Source organism: Meleagris gallopavo, chromosome 1 (genome assembly GCF_905368555.1).
Source record: "Meleagris gallopavo chromosome 1, MGAL_WU_HG_1.1, whole genome shotgun sequence".
NCBI classification, from domain to species: Eukaryota; Metazoa; Chordata; class Aves; order Galliformes; family Phasianidae; genus Meleagris; species Meleagris gallopavo.
This window is the reverse complement of record NC_139404.1, coordinates 122,231,152-122,245,374: the sequence shown is the minus strand read 5'-3', so window position 1 is coordinate 122,245,374 and position 14,223 is coordinate 122,231,152. Positions and strand designations below refer to the sequence as shown.

At 36.8% G+C, this 14,223-nt stretch overlaps 1 protein-coding gene across 8 annotated transcripts in view; it reads right to left on the bottom strand.

The window, feature by feature from the left end:
• ARHGAP6 (Rho GTPase activating protein 6) overlaps window positions 1-14,223 on the bottom strand; it is a 303,023-nt gene that overhangs the window by 37,347 nt on the left and 251,453 nt on the right. For all 8 annotated transcript variants that reach the window (XM_085212258.1, XM_085212249.1, XM_085212268.1 and 5 more), the window contains one exon: window positions 1,898-1,969. In XM_085212258.1, coding sequence (XP_085068384.1) covers window positions 1,898-1,969 — 72 coding nt within the window. The remainder of the gene's footprint in view (window positions 1-1,897; window positions 1,970-14,223) is intronic.

Below are 14,223 nucleotides of genomic sequence, written 5' to 3'. Positions count from 1 at the left end.
TCTGCAGTCACAGATTAAGAGTGTGCTCAGCAAATAACTGTGGGGCAGATGATATTTAATAACCCAATAGGGCACAGTAATGTATACTAGAAACACTGAGAAGTGGGGTGCCCTGTGCCACTACCTTGGCTATTTTTTGCTTAATGTTTGCTGATCACAACAAAAGACAGCGTGACTTTCTCTTTACTCTGCAGTCTCTGCTAGAGAACCTGATTCCTTTAGACTTTCTGACTTTTGTACTCTTTATTGACCAATCCAACACCTCTATCAACCACAAGGCCTGGACAAATGATATAAACAGATGCTCTGTTTCTATAATATTTTATACACGGAGAGAAGTCATACATCTTAGAAAACAAAAGACATCTTGGAATTCAACCTATACATGAGAATAAGGCAGTGGAAGATAGGAGAGTTGAAACGATCTGAAGTTAAAAGAAGAAAAAAAAGGAATTTCAATTAGAATCAGCATAATAATTTTTTAAAATGCTTGGCTAAAGTTAAGCCATGCTAAGAAATGGGAAGTAGATAAAAGTATATGCAGGGATGAATAAGTACAGAGTGCTGATCTTTGCTGTGGGTAACTACTGATCCCTGTATGGCCAGGTGCACTTTATAACACTGTGAAGATCTATGGGTAAGGGGAAAAACAAAACAAAACAAAACAAAACAACATAAAAAAAAAAAACAAGGAATCTAAGCAAGATAATGATATATTTCTTACCCTGCAAACAAATGTAAAGCATGAACAGGAGCAGTACAAAACAGATTTTTCCCCAAAAGTGGATTTAAGATCATTAGACCACTTCCTCAACAATTCATTCTAATGGTGAGCTCAGTTCCACATCAAGTAATTTTCATAATTAATGAAAGATGTGTTATTCACAGTGCAACACAGGAGACAATTATCTTTTATCCAAACAAACACATCAGGGTTTTCACTTTTAGAAAGATAAATGCAAATACTTTCCATTGCCAATTTTAAACCAATAAAAAGAGTAATTACATATATGATTTCATCCAACAGACAAAAATTAAAAGGAAAACGTTATCTTCCCAACAAGCACCAAAAGTAACTTTGATATGGGACGCTCATTTTTTCTCACTGCAATCTCGAAGTTCTATTAAATTAGGTTGAAAGCAATAACATCGTGGTAACCACGTCACTTCTCACAAATTCATATGTTTTTGAAGTGGAGGTATTAATACTAAATTTTAGTACTATTTTTCCAAACTACTTCTCTAGGACTGAACATAAAATTAGATGCACAACACGCAGAAAATTTCACTTTCAGAAAAACCCATTTCAGCTCTCAACATCTGGACTTGGTTAAAATGACTGCAAACTACAGTGGATTAGGACCCAGCCCAGAAAGCTGCTTAATGTCCAAACAAGAAAGTCCAACCATCTCTATAATCCACGTCACACGGAGTCTATTAAGACCCAGCTGATCAGTAGCACTGAAGCATTTATACATTTTAAACAATGTCTGTTTTCCTAAGGTTAAAAAAAAGAAAAACAAACCAACTGACTAGCTTTGGGCAGGGTTGGATTCACACGCTTTGTGAACTAAAAGAGAGTGTGTATATGGAGGTAAACAACAGGATCATACTATCCTGATTTCACTCTGCACTGGCTGCTGAAAATGAGGAAGAAAAGACACAGTTCTATAACTCTTCATATTCTCCTAGGAAATAAGCTTTCAGTTCAGAAGATGGGCTCACTCAAATGTCAAATACTAAAGGATATGATATTTTTCCACCTGGAAATGAATATGTAGGCAACACATCAGCTTGGTAACATTTCCCTGTTTCAGAAAGCATACATTTAAGACTGAAGAAATCTTATACGTAAAACTAAGACCCAATTAGTGAATATGTACTCATGTAGTTTTACCTTTGTCTTTGTTTTTCTCCTTCCCTAACGAGTCCAGTTTCTTTCTTAGTGATTTCTTCCTCTTTTGCCCATCTGCAAGAGAAAAAATAGGAAATGTGTGAAGGGAAAGAACACTGAACAAACTGTTGCATAAGCTATATGTACATGAAGTGAGATGGCCACAGCACTTGAGTCAGGAAGGATGCGGGGTTTATTTTGCAAAGGCTCACAATTGTCTCAGCCCTTCAGCCCTGAAGAGAGCACTGGAAGACCAAACGCATCCCACTCCATGCTGCTGGGCACAGCACACGTGGTCACATAGCCCATGTGCAGAATAGAAAGTTAGTCACGAAGTCTTAGCAACTGAGACTATTGCTGGATGCTCCTGATAGCAAATGGAGAGAAGGCAGCATGAATTCAAAAGGTACTGATTTGCTCCCACCCATAGATGCAAGACTGGAGGCTGTGAAGCTGGAAGTAGTTTTTGGAGAGGTACAGGTATAGTATTTGGAGATGATATCATGGAGACTAACCTCCAGGATGAATTGTGCACAGCAGACCTACTAGCTGGGTGATAACTGCCCACCCTGACATGACACATGGGATCTGAACTCATACTGTGTGCTTGCAGTTTGTGTATGGCATGTCCTGATTGGTTCAGCTGGATTAGTATTAGAGAAATTATTGTTCTGACACTGTATACATCACCCAAGTTTTCACTAAGATATTAAGGACTAAAGATTTTAGCTGGTATCATAAGCAGGTCTGTTCTTGAAAGAACTATGTGAGAAAGTTGGCTATTGTTCCTTAAGCAGCATCTTTTGTAATGAAAGTCAACAAAAACACATCTTGTTAAGTCTCAACAAATACAAGAGATTAAGACACAGGCCTGCTTTAACTTGTACTTTTTATTTTTATTTGGTTTAGTTCTAAAACAATATAAAAGGTCTCACATACGCTTTAATGCATAATAATAGACGTTACTAAAGATAAAAGTTAATGGATACGTACCTTTGCTTTACTGGTTTTGCAATATGGCATAAAATCAAAAATGTGCACACAGTACCTGTGCTTCACTTTTATGGTAAGGACACTAAATAATCTGCCTCAGCATGTTTCTCTGTTTGTGTAAACCAATAGCTTAAGTGGTCTTTCACAGCAGGGAGAAGTCCACAAAAAACTGAAGTGGATCTCCATGGATTAATTCTCATCTTTGCAATTACCCATAGGAGAATACAAGCCGTTTCCTCATAGTTTTCCCACAACTATTGAATATTACTCAGCAGACAAATTCTGCCCCTTTCACAGCCCATTCATACCCTTTTACTTTAAAATTAAAATTTCTTTTTGCTTTTGCAACTTTCGTTCAATCAAATCTACTTCAATGTTTGTATTCTGCATTTATTCAGGGACAGCAAGCATATTTACTCCCAGCAGCCGCTTAATTATAATACTCAGTTTCTGACTCCTGAGGAAGATTCTCATTTGCTAGTTATGTTAAAATCCCTTTTTCTGCACCTGATCCAGTGAGAATTCATCCCTCTGAAATAAGGTTGAATAAAGTTAATACAGAATTTTAAATGAGATTTCAGCAATATAAAGGTGGTAATTCATTGCCTGATACCGTCTATGATTAGAATTCCCTTTTTCATATCCACATGACAAGTTCATAACTCAAAGTCATACTTTGATTAATATACCGGTCCTTTCACACCTTCTGACATCCCCAGTTCATAACACTGAGTTTATTGCAAATATTTTTCTATTACCTCTTGGCAATATGAACAGTCAGCAGCCTGCTTACATAAAACTAAAAGTATTGCTTGTTTTCATTGGTTTCTCTACTACTGTTGTGTTCTGGCTTTGCATATTATACGATTATTTTTATATTACTTTTCATCTTATAAATTCAGATTACTGCTTCATAGTAGCCTTTTGATAAATGATTTACATTTTCTTGGAGTCTTAGAGCCTCTATGCTCCAAGTACCTATATTGATATTCTGATATTCCACTTAAGATTCCACTAAGATGTAAAAAGAAGAACAAAAGTTGAAACTGCATCTCAAACATACTGATTTTATAATATGATTACAGAACTTCAGCTTCTGGAGTGTTTTAGTGCTGCATAGTCAAATACAACAGAAATACCAGAACAGTTATTCATGTGAAAGAGAGAAATAAATTACACTTTCATATCCACATGGAAAACAAGTTAATGACTTCTAGGGCCAAACTAGCAATGATTTCTTGTGAACCTTGTTCTTAGTGAGTGATTCTTTGAACTCCAACTGTGAAGAAATTCATCAGTAAAAGACTGGTTGAGGGAACCACACATTTGTTTCTTCAAATCTTGGATTTTTGTGTAGTGGTGATCAGGCCCAGAGGAATGTAAGAAACAGAATAAAGTTCTAGAGATAGACAGGACAGAAAATAGAGAAAACCAAAGAATCATAGAACGGCTTAGGACAGAAGGGACCTTACAGATCATCGAGCTCCAACTCCCTCTGCCCTGGGCAGGGCTGCCACCCACCAGATCATCTGCTCGGGGCCCCATTCAGCCTGGGCTCGAATGCTGCCAGTAATGGGACACCCACAGCTTCTCTGGGCAAGTCTATTCTGTGCAGGAATGAACTCTTAAGACAAAGAAAGACGGCAGAACGATAGAAGGGAACATACTTAACTTGAACAAAGGATGTTCATTCACTGAAGTCAGTGGAACCACAATCATTTACAGTTAAGGTTTACCCCACGCCAAAGAGTTCAATTTGTAAGCAAGACTGACAAGAGTCTCAGTGAAAAGCTAAAGCTTAAGAGATCTGACAAGAGTTTCGAGGTCAGTTCTAGTTCTCCTTTCAACCCCAGCAAAAGACATGATTAATTATAATCTATATTGCGTAAAAACAAATAAGTATTGAAATGATTGTTGATTTAGGTTACGTCAGACATGAGCACTTTTGAAATACAATGTACTGAAGGATTAGTGCAATTGCAGCAGTTTTAAATATAAAAAAAAAAATTGATAACACTTAGCACTTACTATCTCCATTGAGATTTGAGAATATAATTAATATTCAGATGTTTTTGGTAACAAACAAACCATTCCCTGTGCATAATGCCTACTGTACATTTAAAAATTAATTAGCAAATATTTATGCAAAGTACTACTGTTTCAGTCCAAAGTGCTATTAAATATATATTATATATGTATGACCTGCTATCCTCATCTGTGGTTTGAGAATATTTAAAGCCCAAATTGGTAAGTGTTATTCATCCAGCTGATTTATCCAGCCTTGTGTGCATATAATCATCACTTAATGTCTTCTTTCAATAGATCAGTTAGATATTGCTGTCTTAACAGATTCCACTCAAGAATATTAGCAAGATGTGAGAAGTCAAAAGTCTTGTCCTCTTGTTAAAAGGCAAGGAAATGTAAAATTGAAGGAAGAAGCCATTTTTTCTCTCTTTGTTAATCCACTCTGACTTTCCTGAAAAACATCTGCCCAGGCAGCTCCATAGATCAGTTGTTTCAGAAATGAACTTAGTTTGTCCAGTACTTACTAATTTATATGTCGACTGCATTTCACGCTACAGTGCGTACATCACTCTCTGGGCCTGTATGTATTAAGACATGATGAATATTTAAAAAAAAAAACAAGCCTAGAATGAAACTCTTGAGTGAATATTAAATTGCTATGTGACCTGTTTTCCCAAAGTGGTGAGCACTTCCAGGTTCGCTTAATGCCAGAGACTTTTCTATTTGAAAAATTAGGTCATCTATTTAGGACTTTGTCAGTGAACCAAAGCCTACAGAACACAGAAGTATTTGCATGGATACACCAACTTCAGACAAGAATTGAGGATTTAAGGAGTCTGACTTCTGAGGCTATTATTTTTGAAAATTTTGGTTTAAGGTTGAAATTCATCCAGTGTTAAGACTATCGCCTTTTAACTTTCAGTTACAGTCTCCAGATTTTGTACAGTCCATTTTGGGATCCAAATTTCAGTCTATATGATATATAAATTAGTTAAGAAGCCGTTTTCATGTAAAGGATATACAAACCTCATTTTTAAATGTGGAAAAATAAAGAACAGAAAGAGAATTATGTTTTTTTAACAATATGCTGCTCTGTTGCTCTGTGCAGGATCACCTACCAACAGCAAATTTGACTCAGAGAGAAAGAGCGCAGAGTGAATCCCATTACTATTATTTACTTCCAGTATTGCTTTACTCATTTCTGGAAAGTTATGGAAATCAGCATGTCTACTTGCTACGTCCAGATGTTGCTAAGCACAAGCATGAGCATGACCGGTGCACGGAATTTTTTCAAAGTGATACAGTTAGTGGCACAGCTGGATCTAACATGCAGAAACTCCTCACCACAATTTTTACATTATCCCACTTAATAGCCACTATACTGTGAAGCCCTATGCTAATTTTATTTTTTTCCTTTCCTTTTTTTAAAAACAATAATATGTAGTAAAAACTACAACAGCTTTTATTATTGTTGTTGTTATTTTTCTGACACTATTAGAGTATTATATTTTAAATGATGGAAAGTGTCCTGTCCTGGCAATAAGCTTGAAATGAACCAGTAACAAAATATAATTATTCAATGTTTCTTTCCCTTATGGATTTATATTTATATATTATATGTATATTTATTTTTCCTTTATGGGTTTATAAAGATTACAGATAAACAAAGTTTATAAACAATAAAGGATACTGATTATCTACATGGAGAGACCTTACTTTTATGTTACCTATATGCAATGTTATTTTTTGTTATACATAATTCATACAAAGACTTTAATGTAGCTTTCTGTATTTTTTGACATTATCTTCTGTTGTTTACACAGTTCTTGAGTAAAGAACACCTGCTCCCCATCCACCTCCTCTTTCATTGGCGGCCTTCTTTGCATATGAGAATTGTGTTTCTTGTCCATTTAGGGAAGAAAATGTGTTGTTCTACAATGAAGGGTTATTTTCACGCAGTATAAAGAGAGGAATTATATGACAGAAGAATATTATATCTATAGCTCAGTTATGAAAACAGAAATGGATAAAAATCCCAATATTTCTATAATTCAATAAAAATACTTCTTAGTAGCTATATTCACAGAATCACAAAATTGTTGAAGTTGGAAGGGACCGCTCGGGATCATCTAATTCAACCTCCCTGCTTCAAGAATGCTCATTTTCCTTTAGTAGCTCTTAGTAATTTTTTTTCCTTGCATGTAATTAAATCACAATAAAATGTATTTTGTAATAGGGTAATCCATTCGACTTTGAAAACCACCATCAGTGGCATTGCAAAGAGCCACATCTCACGTCTCCAGAAGACTTCCCTGTTGGCTCACTCATTATGAGCGACTCATTTCCTGAGTGCCAGCCTCCTGCACTCAGTGGATGAAACGAATGTCAAGCTACATACTCTCTTGCCTGTGCAATGTTGAAAGCAATTGAGTGTCTGCAAGCAGAAACTATTGCTAAAACTTGATATAGCACAAGAAAGAATTCACTGTGCTTTTTTCTTTTCCCACTGCACTGCACTTGCAGTTGCAATCATTTCTTTGGGCACTGCACAATGTGAATTTCCTCCCGGACATGCACATGGAGCTGCAGGGTGAAGGTTTTACTTAGGCATTCTTGTGCCTATAAATGTCCATCATGAAATATTTATTTAGATTAACGTGTGCTGTCCCCACGCAGTAACTCGCAGAGCGCTGCCAGCTATAGCACAGGCGGAAGGTAAACATTTCCAACCGGAGGACCTGGAGTGAAAGGCTTTGGCACATCACGCACTATGAAAACAGAACGGCTGAGCCCGCAGGTATTTTCCATCGCTCTCTGTCTCCCTGTAACCTGTCCTTGGCAGTGCAGATGCATTCCCTTAGCAATGCAGGTTATTATACGGCTTCATAACGCTTGGACTACCTCCTGCTTCTCCCTTATAGGTTTCTCTCTTTAGTTCACTTTGTTTTAAATTAGCACTCCTTTGTGCTTGGCAACTGGCAGCTAACTGAAAGCACTGAAAACCACCAGGCAAAAGCACAGAATCATAGAATCACCATAGTGGAAAAGACCTCTAAGATAATCTAGTCCAACTGCCCCCTTACCACCAAGATTTCCTACTAAACTATGTCCCTCAGTACAGTATCTAAACATTTCTTGAAATATTTGCTTTTCTTGAAACGCATGATTTTCTGCTCTTCCTCCTCAACCCGTTATACTCTTCAGTAATCTGTTTACAGAGCATCCTCTTCAGATAAAGATTTACATAGGTAACATTATATTTATACATGTAGTAGTCCTTTGGGCTATTGCATTACTGATTATTAAAATGAAACACAGAGGAATTATAGCATGTCAACATATGGGTTTAAATGATGTAGCCAACAGAAGTTTAAATCCTGCATTATACATCACTTCTTTACTATGTAAATCTTTACTATAATAGCAAAAATTCAGCTCTAGTGGCATATGAATGAAACATTTTTTCTAGAAAATATTCATAAATTGCCAGGGAACCTGCCAGGGAACACAGAACTGCTGCAATCCTCACCTACTTCTAAAGAAATTTGTGTTCCTACAGGGCCCTGAGTTTTATCAATAAAATGACAGTTTACCAGTAATTTTATGTGCTCCTGATAGATTTATTTATTTATTTTTTAAGCATCAAACAAAAAACAGCAATACAATATACTACAAAACAAAACATTCCATAATTTGGTACCAGATATTAACCATTTTTTGATGCTTTGTGATTATTCTGGAGACAAATGTGATAAACCAATCTACACCAACTAAGCACACTGTCAGAGGACTTTCTTGACCTTTGGGAAAACACATCTAAAAGTGTAGTCCCAGACTAGAATCAAATCTGGTTGAGTGAAAAATGCTCCATTTCTATTGAACCCTATTCTCAAAGTCTATTTCCATAATAGAAAAAGTCGTGTTCCAGCTTGCTAAAGAAATAATATTATATCTTGAAAAACAAGACGATACAGATGTAGTCTCAGACTGTGATGAGATAGGTATGGATCCTTCTCCACAAAGAACACTGACTCTGGTCAGTGCTCTAATCAGACAGCAAATACTCAACTTCTGTGGATGGAGGGATCCTAAGAAAACACAGCTCTTGCCTACACCTTCCCGAGCGTATAAAGGTATAAAATAGTTTTCAAGTGTATACATTAAAAGAAAGTAACTTGTTTGATATTTTAAAATTTGTTCCTCCATGATTCTCAGTCATGAAGGACTTTGCTAAATGGTGGGAAAATGCACATGGAATGTGCTCTGATGGAGAGAGCAGAACTCAGGCACTGTAGTAAGGTCTGGGCTGCAGAACCCTCAGCCTGATATACCATAGTACCTCTGGGCAGAGAGCTGCAGGTTCAATAGGTGAGCATGAGCAGAGCCTGGGGCTTTGCTGTTGATGCTCACTTTACACATAAGGCACCCAGGCACCATGATGATGGTCAGAGGCTTGTGAGCTTTGAGAAAAAGAGCAACATGCCCTGCTTTTAGTGCTTTCATGATGGATAGCAAAACAGGTTTAAAACTGACTATACTAGTACATCATAACAAATGACAGTAAAAGAAAATATTTTAGTTGCACTAAGAAACAAAAAACGTAGGAAATAAAAACAGGAGCTTTGATGCTATTGTCTGAGACAGCAACATAACATAACAGTTCTAGAACTGCCTTCAGTCCACTGGAGGTGGGTGAATATTGACTGCTTCCCGGCATTAACTACCTGCATAAAAAGTCATTTTATAATATAATGAGAAGAAAAAAAAAAAGTGCTTTCATGACGTTCCTAGTCAAAATGACTCTTGATTTGGTAAGAAGAATCACCTTTAATCCCCAAGTACAGGGTGGACTAGGAGAGGAACAGACGTGGAACTGTCACTAGCTGGCATTAATTTTTTTTAGTACTGATAAGCTGGCTTGCATGACCATGCTGGCAGGTGAAAGAGCAACCATACTTATTTCCCTTAGAGAATTCCCTTAAGAGTGTTCCCTGCATGAGCACCAGCTGAGCTTTACATGTGCGCAGGGAATTCTCCCAAGTCTGGCATCCAGAGGATGTTCCAGTGGTCACAGAGGTGCTTTCAGGCACCTCCGACCACCTCTTCCGCTGTCATGAACCCTTCAATACATATCTGTGAGGAGCAATTAGCCCAGTCCGTAATACTCCTAAACAGCATTCAGAGACTTAATGAAGACATGAAATAAGAGTAACATTTAGTGCAACAAAGGGAAATCCAGGTGCAGAAGGTCTCTCACTGGATAAGCTGCTGGCCACAATAACTGAGATGCTATCTGAAAAATGAACAGCAGATCTTCTTACTAACAATGTCTTACTGTAATCATTACTTGCCCTCTTTATCTGTAGCATCGACCATCTTGCTTACTACTTTTTAATTTATAAACAGAGGCAGGTGTTTACAATGCACATCATAAGGACAAAAGCATGAGATCTGCAGAGAACACTTACGTTGACTTCCTGCACAGAAATAAAGCCACACATTTTTCTAACACTGTCTTAAAAATGCTCAGCAGGAGATTAGGTCTCTGTTAGATCCCCAGGTAGCCCTTCGGTAGCCTAACAGATATAAACAATTTAGAATCAACAAAGCCACGGTCAGTGCTCATCTCATTCTACTAATGCTGAAAGCTTAATTAAATTGATGGTAGAACTAGACCATCTTAGAGGTCTTTTTCACCTTACTGATTCTATGATTCTATAAATTAATCTCCTAAGGAAGAGGAGAAGTGGAAAAGAAAGGAAAAAATGCAAAGATATACATTGTACCAGAGCTCTGATTATGTAAGTCTGTAAGTACTCATTTTTTCTTTCCTAATCAGCATTCAGAGACATAACTTAGACTTCTGGCACAACCACAGCTCCACTGAAACTATGCATTTGAATAAACTTGAGAAACTAACTCTTCTATCTAAAACAAGAAGAAATCTTCATCAGATACACCTCCCTAGTGCACTTGTGAACAGAGCAATATGCATAATAGAAGTAAATCTGATATTCAGCTGAAAAGTTCATACCAGAATTCATACCAGAAGAATATATGTGTTAAAGCAAAACTCTGAAAAGTCAAGTAGAACATGAGTATTAATCAGTGTTCTTGATAAAGCTTCAGTTAGAAGCTTCAGCAGAATCACCATACACTGATGTGGATTATTTGCTAAGTAAGGACAGTCTAGCTGAGTTTTCAGAAACAAAGGGCCAGAACTACAATATGTTCTGAAGGCATATTTGGCAGAACATCATCAAGAATACTTCTGTTACACTAGGTGTACTTTCAATGATTTAGAAAAGAAATTATGAATTAAATGAAACCAATTTTCCAAACAGTGTGTTTTAGAGCTTTTACATATGCATTCTGGTTCCTAAAATGGTTTTATGTAGGCCATGTTTGAACTTTTTCAATATGTTAATGACTAACATTTTAAAATGCAAACTGAGTTTTTCGTAGGCCATAATAGTACATTGGCAAAATGCTGAATGACTTCATATGTAGGTTACTCCAAAAGTAATGCCTCCTATTTATTTCCATTTAAACTATAACTGATACAAAGAGCACAACAGCACAGTATGATAGAGCAAATTTTCAGCTACAAAACACTCTTTTTCAACATAGTCACGACCAGTAGCTATGCATTTTCGCCAGTGAAGAGCCATCATGCTGCACTCATAACAGTCTGCACCAGGGCAGGTGACCTGCTATCACTGTCACCACTGCTGAAACGCACCACCCACCCCTCAGTGTGCTCACATCCACTGTTTGGTCTCCAGAAATGTTCAGCAATTGTCAATGAATGTCAGTGGGTGCCATTTTTTCCACATGGAGAAATTCAATGACACCGCTTTCCTTCACACTTCCAAGTCAGATGCCGTTGTGTCAGTGTCCCTCTGCTGCCATCTGTAACATGGCAACAAAATATAATGGAATATTGGTGGGAAGGTTCAACCTCTACTGCCATACCATCAACATCCAACCTTGATATTGTGGGCCAGCATAATAAAATAGGAGGCTTTAATATGAGACAGGAATTTTTTAATATCTCTGAAGTAATATCTAGACTTAATTGCACTTTACATACTTCAAATGCATGCACACAGCAATCTCTGGCTTTGAATTTATAAGAGCTCTACCCTAAGCCCACACAAGTCAGGATCCAAATAACAACACAAGCCCTTAGGATTACCCTACCCTAATACTGAAAACCTCCCGTCAGGATTCTTCATCAACAACTGTTTTATAACCTTGGTATACGGAAAAGTTGATCATAGTATTTTGTACTTCTGTATTCCTATAGCATTGACTGTAATGCATGCCGCTTCTTGATCAAAGCACCTGTTTACCCAAACAGAGGCTGATAAACAGAGAAATCTTTTTTCCTTATATTGAACAATGAAGCATTAGCTTTTATAATTGTTATTAGCCTGTTTCTACCTGACTGAATAAATAGGTGGAACTGTGCTCCTCATATTATAAGATCTAGTATGTGATAGAATAAAATCATGGAAATCAATTTGCTGAGGGTTACATAGGTTACACTTTCGTAAAATAGTTGCCTAACAACAAAGTTTGAAAAAGGAACAGATGACTAAAAAAATTCAAGTTTTGAAGATACATAACTTCTTCTGTTCTATTAGGTGAAAAATTGTGTTCTTCATATATTTCACTTTTTTTTCCCTCTCAACTGTGGCAAAAAGCTGAATCTGGAAAAACAAAACAAAACAAAACAAACAAACAACCATAGCAAGAAGCTTCTACAAATTTCCTTCTGTGGAGAAGAAAAAAAAATAAAAATGCTTTTTGGCTTGCGTATCTCCCTGTCTGGAAAAGCTTCTGTCACCTTTACTTTGACAAATTTCTGCGTAGCAGACTACAAGGCTGACTGCTCCAAACGCCTCCATCCTGCAGCTGGGACTTCTCCCAGCTCAAAACATTAAGTGAATTTTATTTTCTCTTTTCAGTCTGAGAGATAGTGCTTTTTCTTGAGAGGAAAGAAAAGTTCACGTTTTATGGAAAACTGGGATTTGGGGGAAAAATAAAAATGAAAAAGAAAATATAACTTCCATCCTAAGCCAGCAAGATGCACAGCTTTCATCAAGTGCTCTGAGCAGGTTTGATAGAGCAAGGTTGATAAACCAGGTTGAAGACTTACTAATGTAATGTCAAAGAGCAGAACTTAGCTTGCAGTCTTCCTTGTCTTTAATTTAACCTTCATGAATATTGCTATATTGAAAGCAGATCTTACAAATGCTGCATGGACTTATGGCACCATGTTAGAGACAGTATTATATGAGAAGCATCTGCAAAGGTTGGCATGAAGAATGGTGATATAAGCTTCTTCACTTAAAAGGCATAGTGTATACCAGCACAAAAGCATCTTATCTTGTAGCTCCACAAATCATCAGCTACAGTTTACTTAGATGCTTTCTCCTGGTATAACTATCTACACAGTATGTAACATGGTCAATGATTAAAAACAATGAGCAGCTTGGAGCACTTACAAAAATGCAAGTCCAGATAAAAATCAAACTCACTCTCAGTGTTAAGGAAAATGGATAATGATGAGTAAAGTAAGCAAAAAACTGAACCAAAAGTCAACTCCCTGCCAAAATAAACAAGAAGTGGAGGACACATAACTGAATTCCCATTTTTATTTGGAGCTTAACTGAAACATATTGAGGACAAAGTGCACCAATGAACAATAAAAATTCAGAAAACCTAACTGCTTGTGTTTTGTTTCATTTCAAAGACAGAGTTGCCTCAACACTAAGTCTATGATTATGTACTTCAAATTTACCTTACTGAAGGAAGTTCTACAGGAGACTAATGCTTCATAGGAGCAGATGCACAGCATTGCACACCTGGTAAAACTGGCTACAAATCTCACATACAAAAATGTCCAACAGTACATGTTAAAATAGCATAAGCAATAATCTTTCCTTAAACAATTGGATCTGCATTTAAGTTTCTAAAGATGATATGAGATCATATGTATTACAACAAATTAAATTAACTGAAAACTAGATCTGACAAATGCTAACTAACTGCTAAAATTAAGCATCACCTTCTCTCTCTCCAGCTGACCCAATAACTCTAAAAAGAAATTACCTCAGAAAGTAGAACACTTACTATAATTACTGAAGCTGTTGTGTACGACTTAGTTGCTGTTAAGTAAATATTAATGTGTGTGTGCACATTCTTGTCATAGGTGGCAACAATACAGTAAACAGTCTTCTTGGTAAGGACAATTAATTTCTTTGATTACACTTCGTACACTTGCTAAAATAGCTGGACGGCAA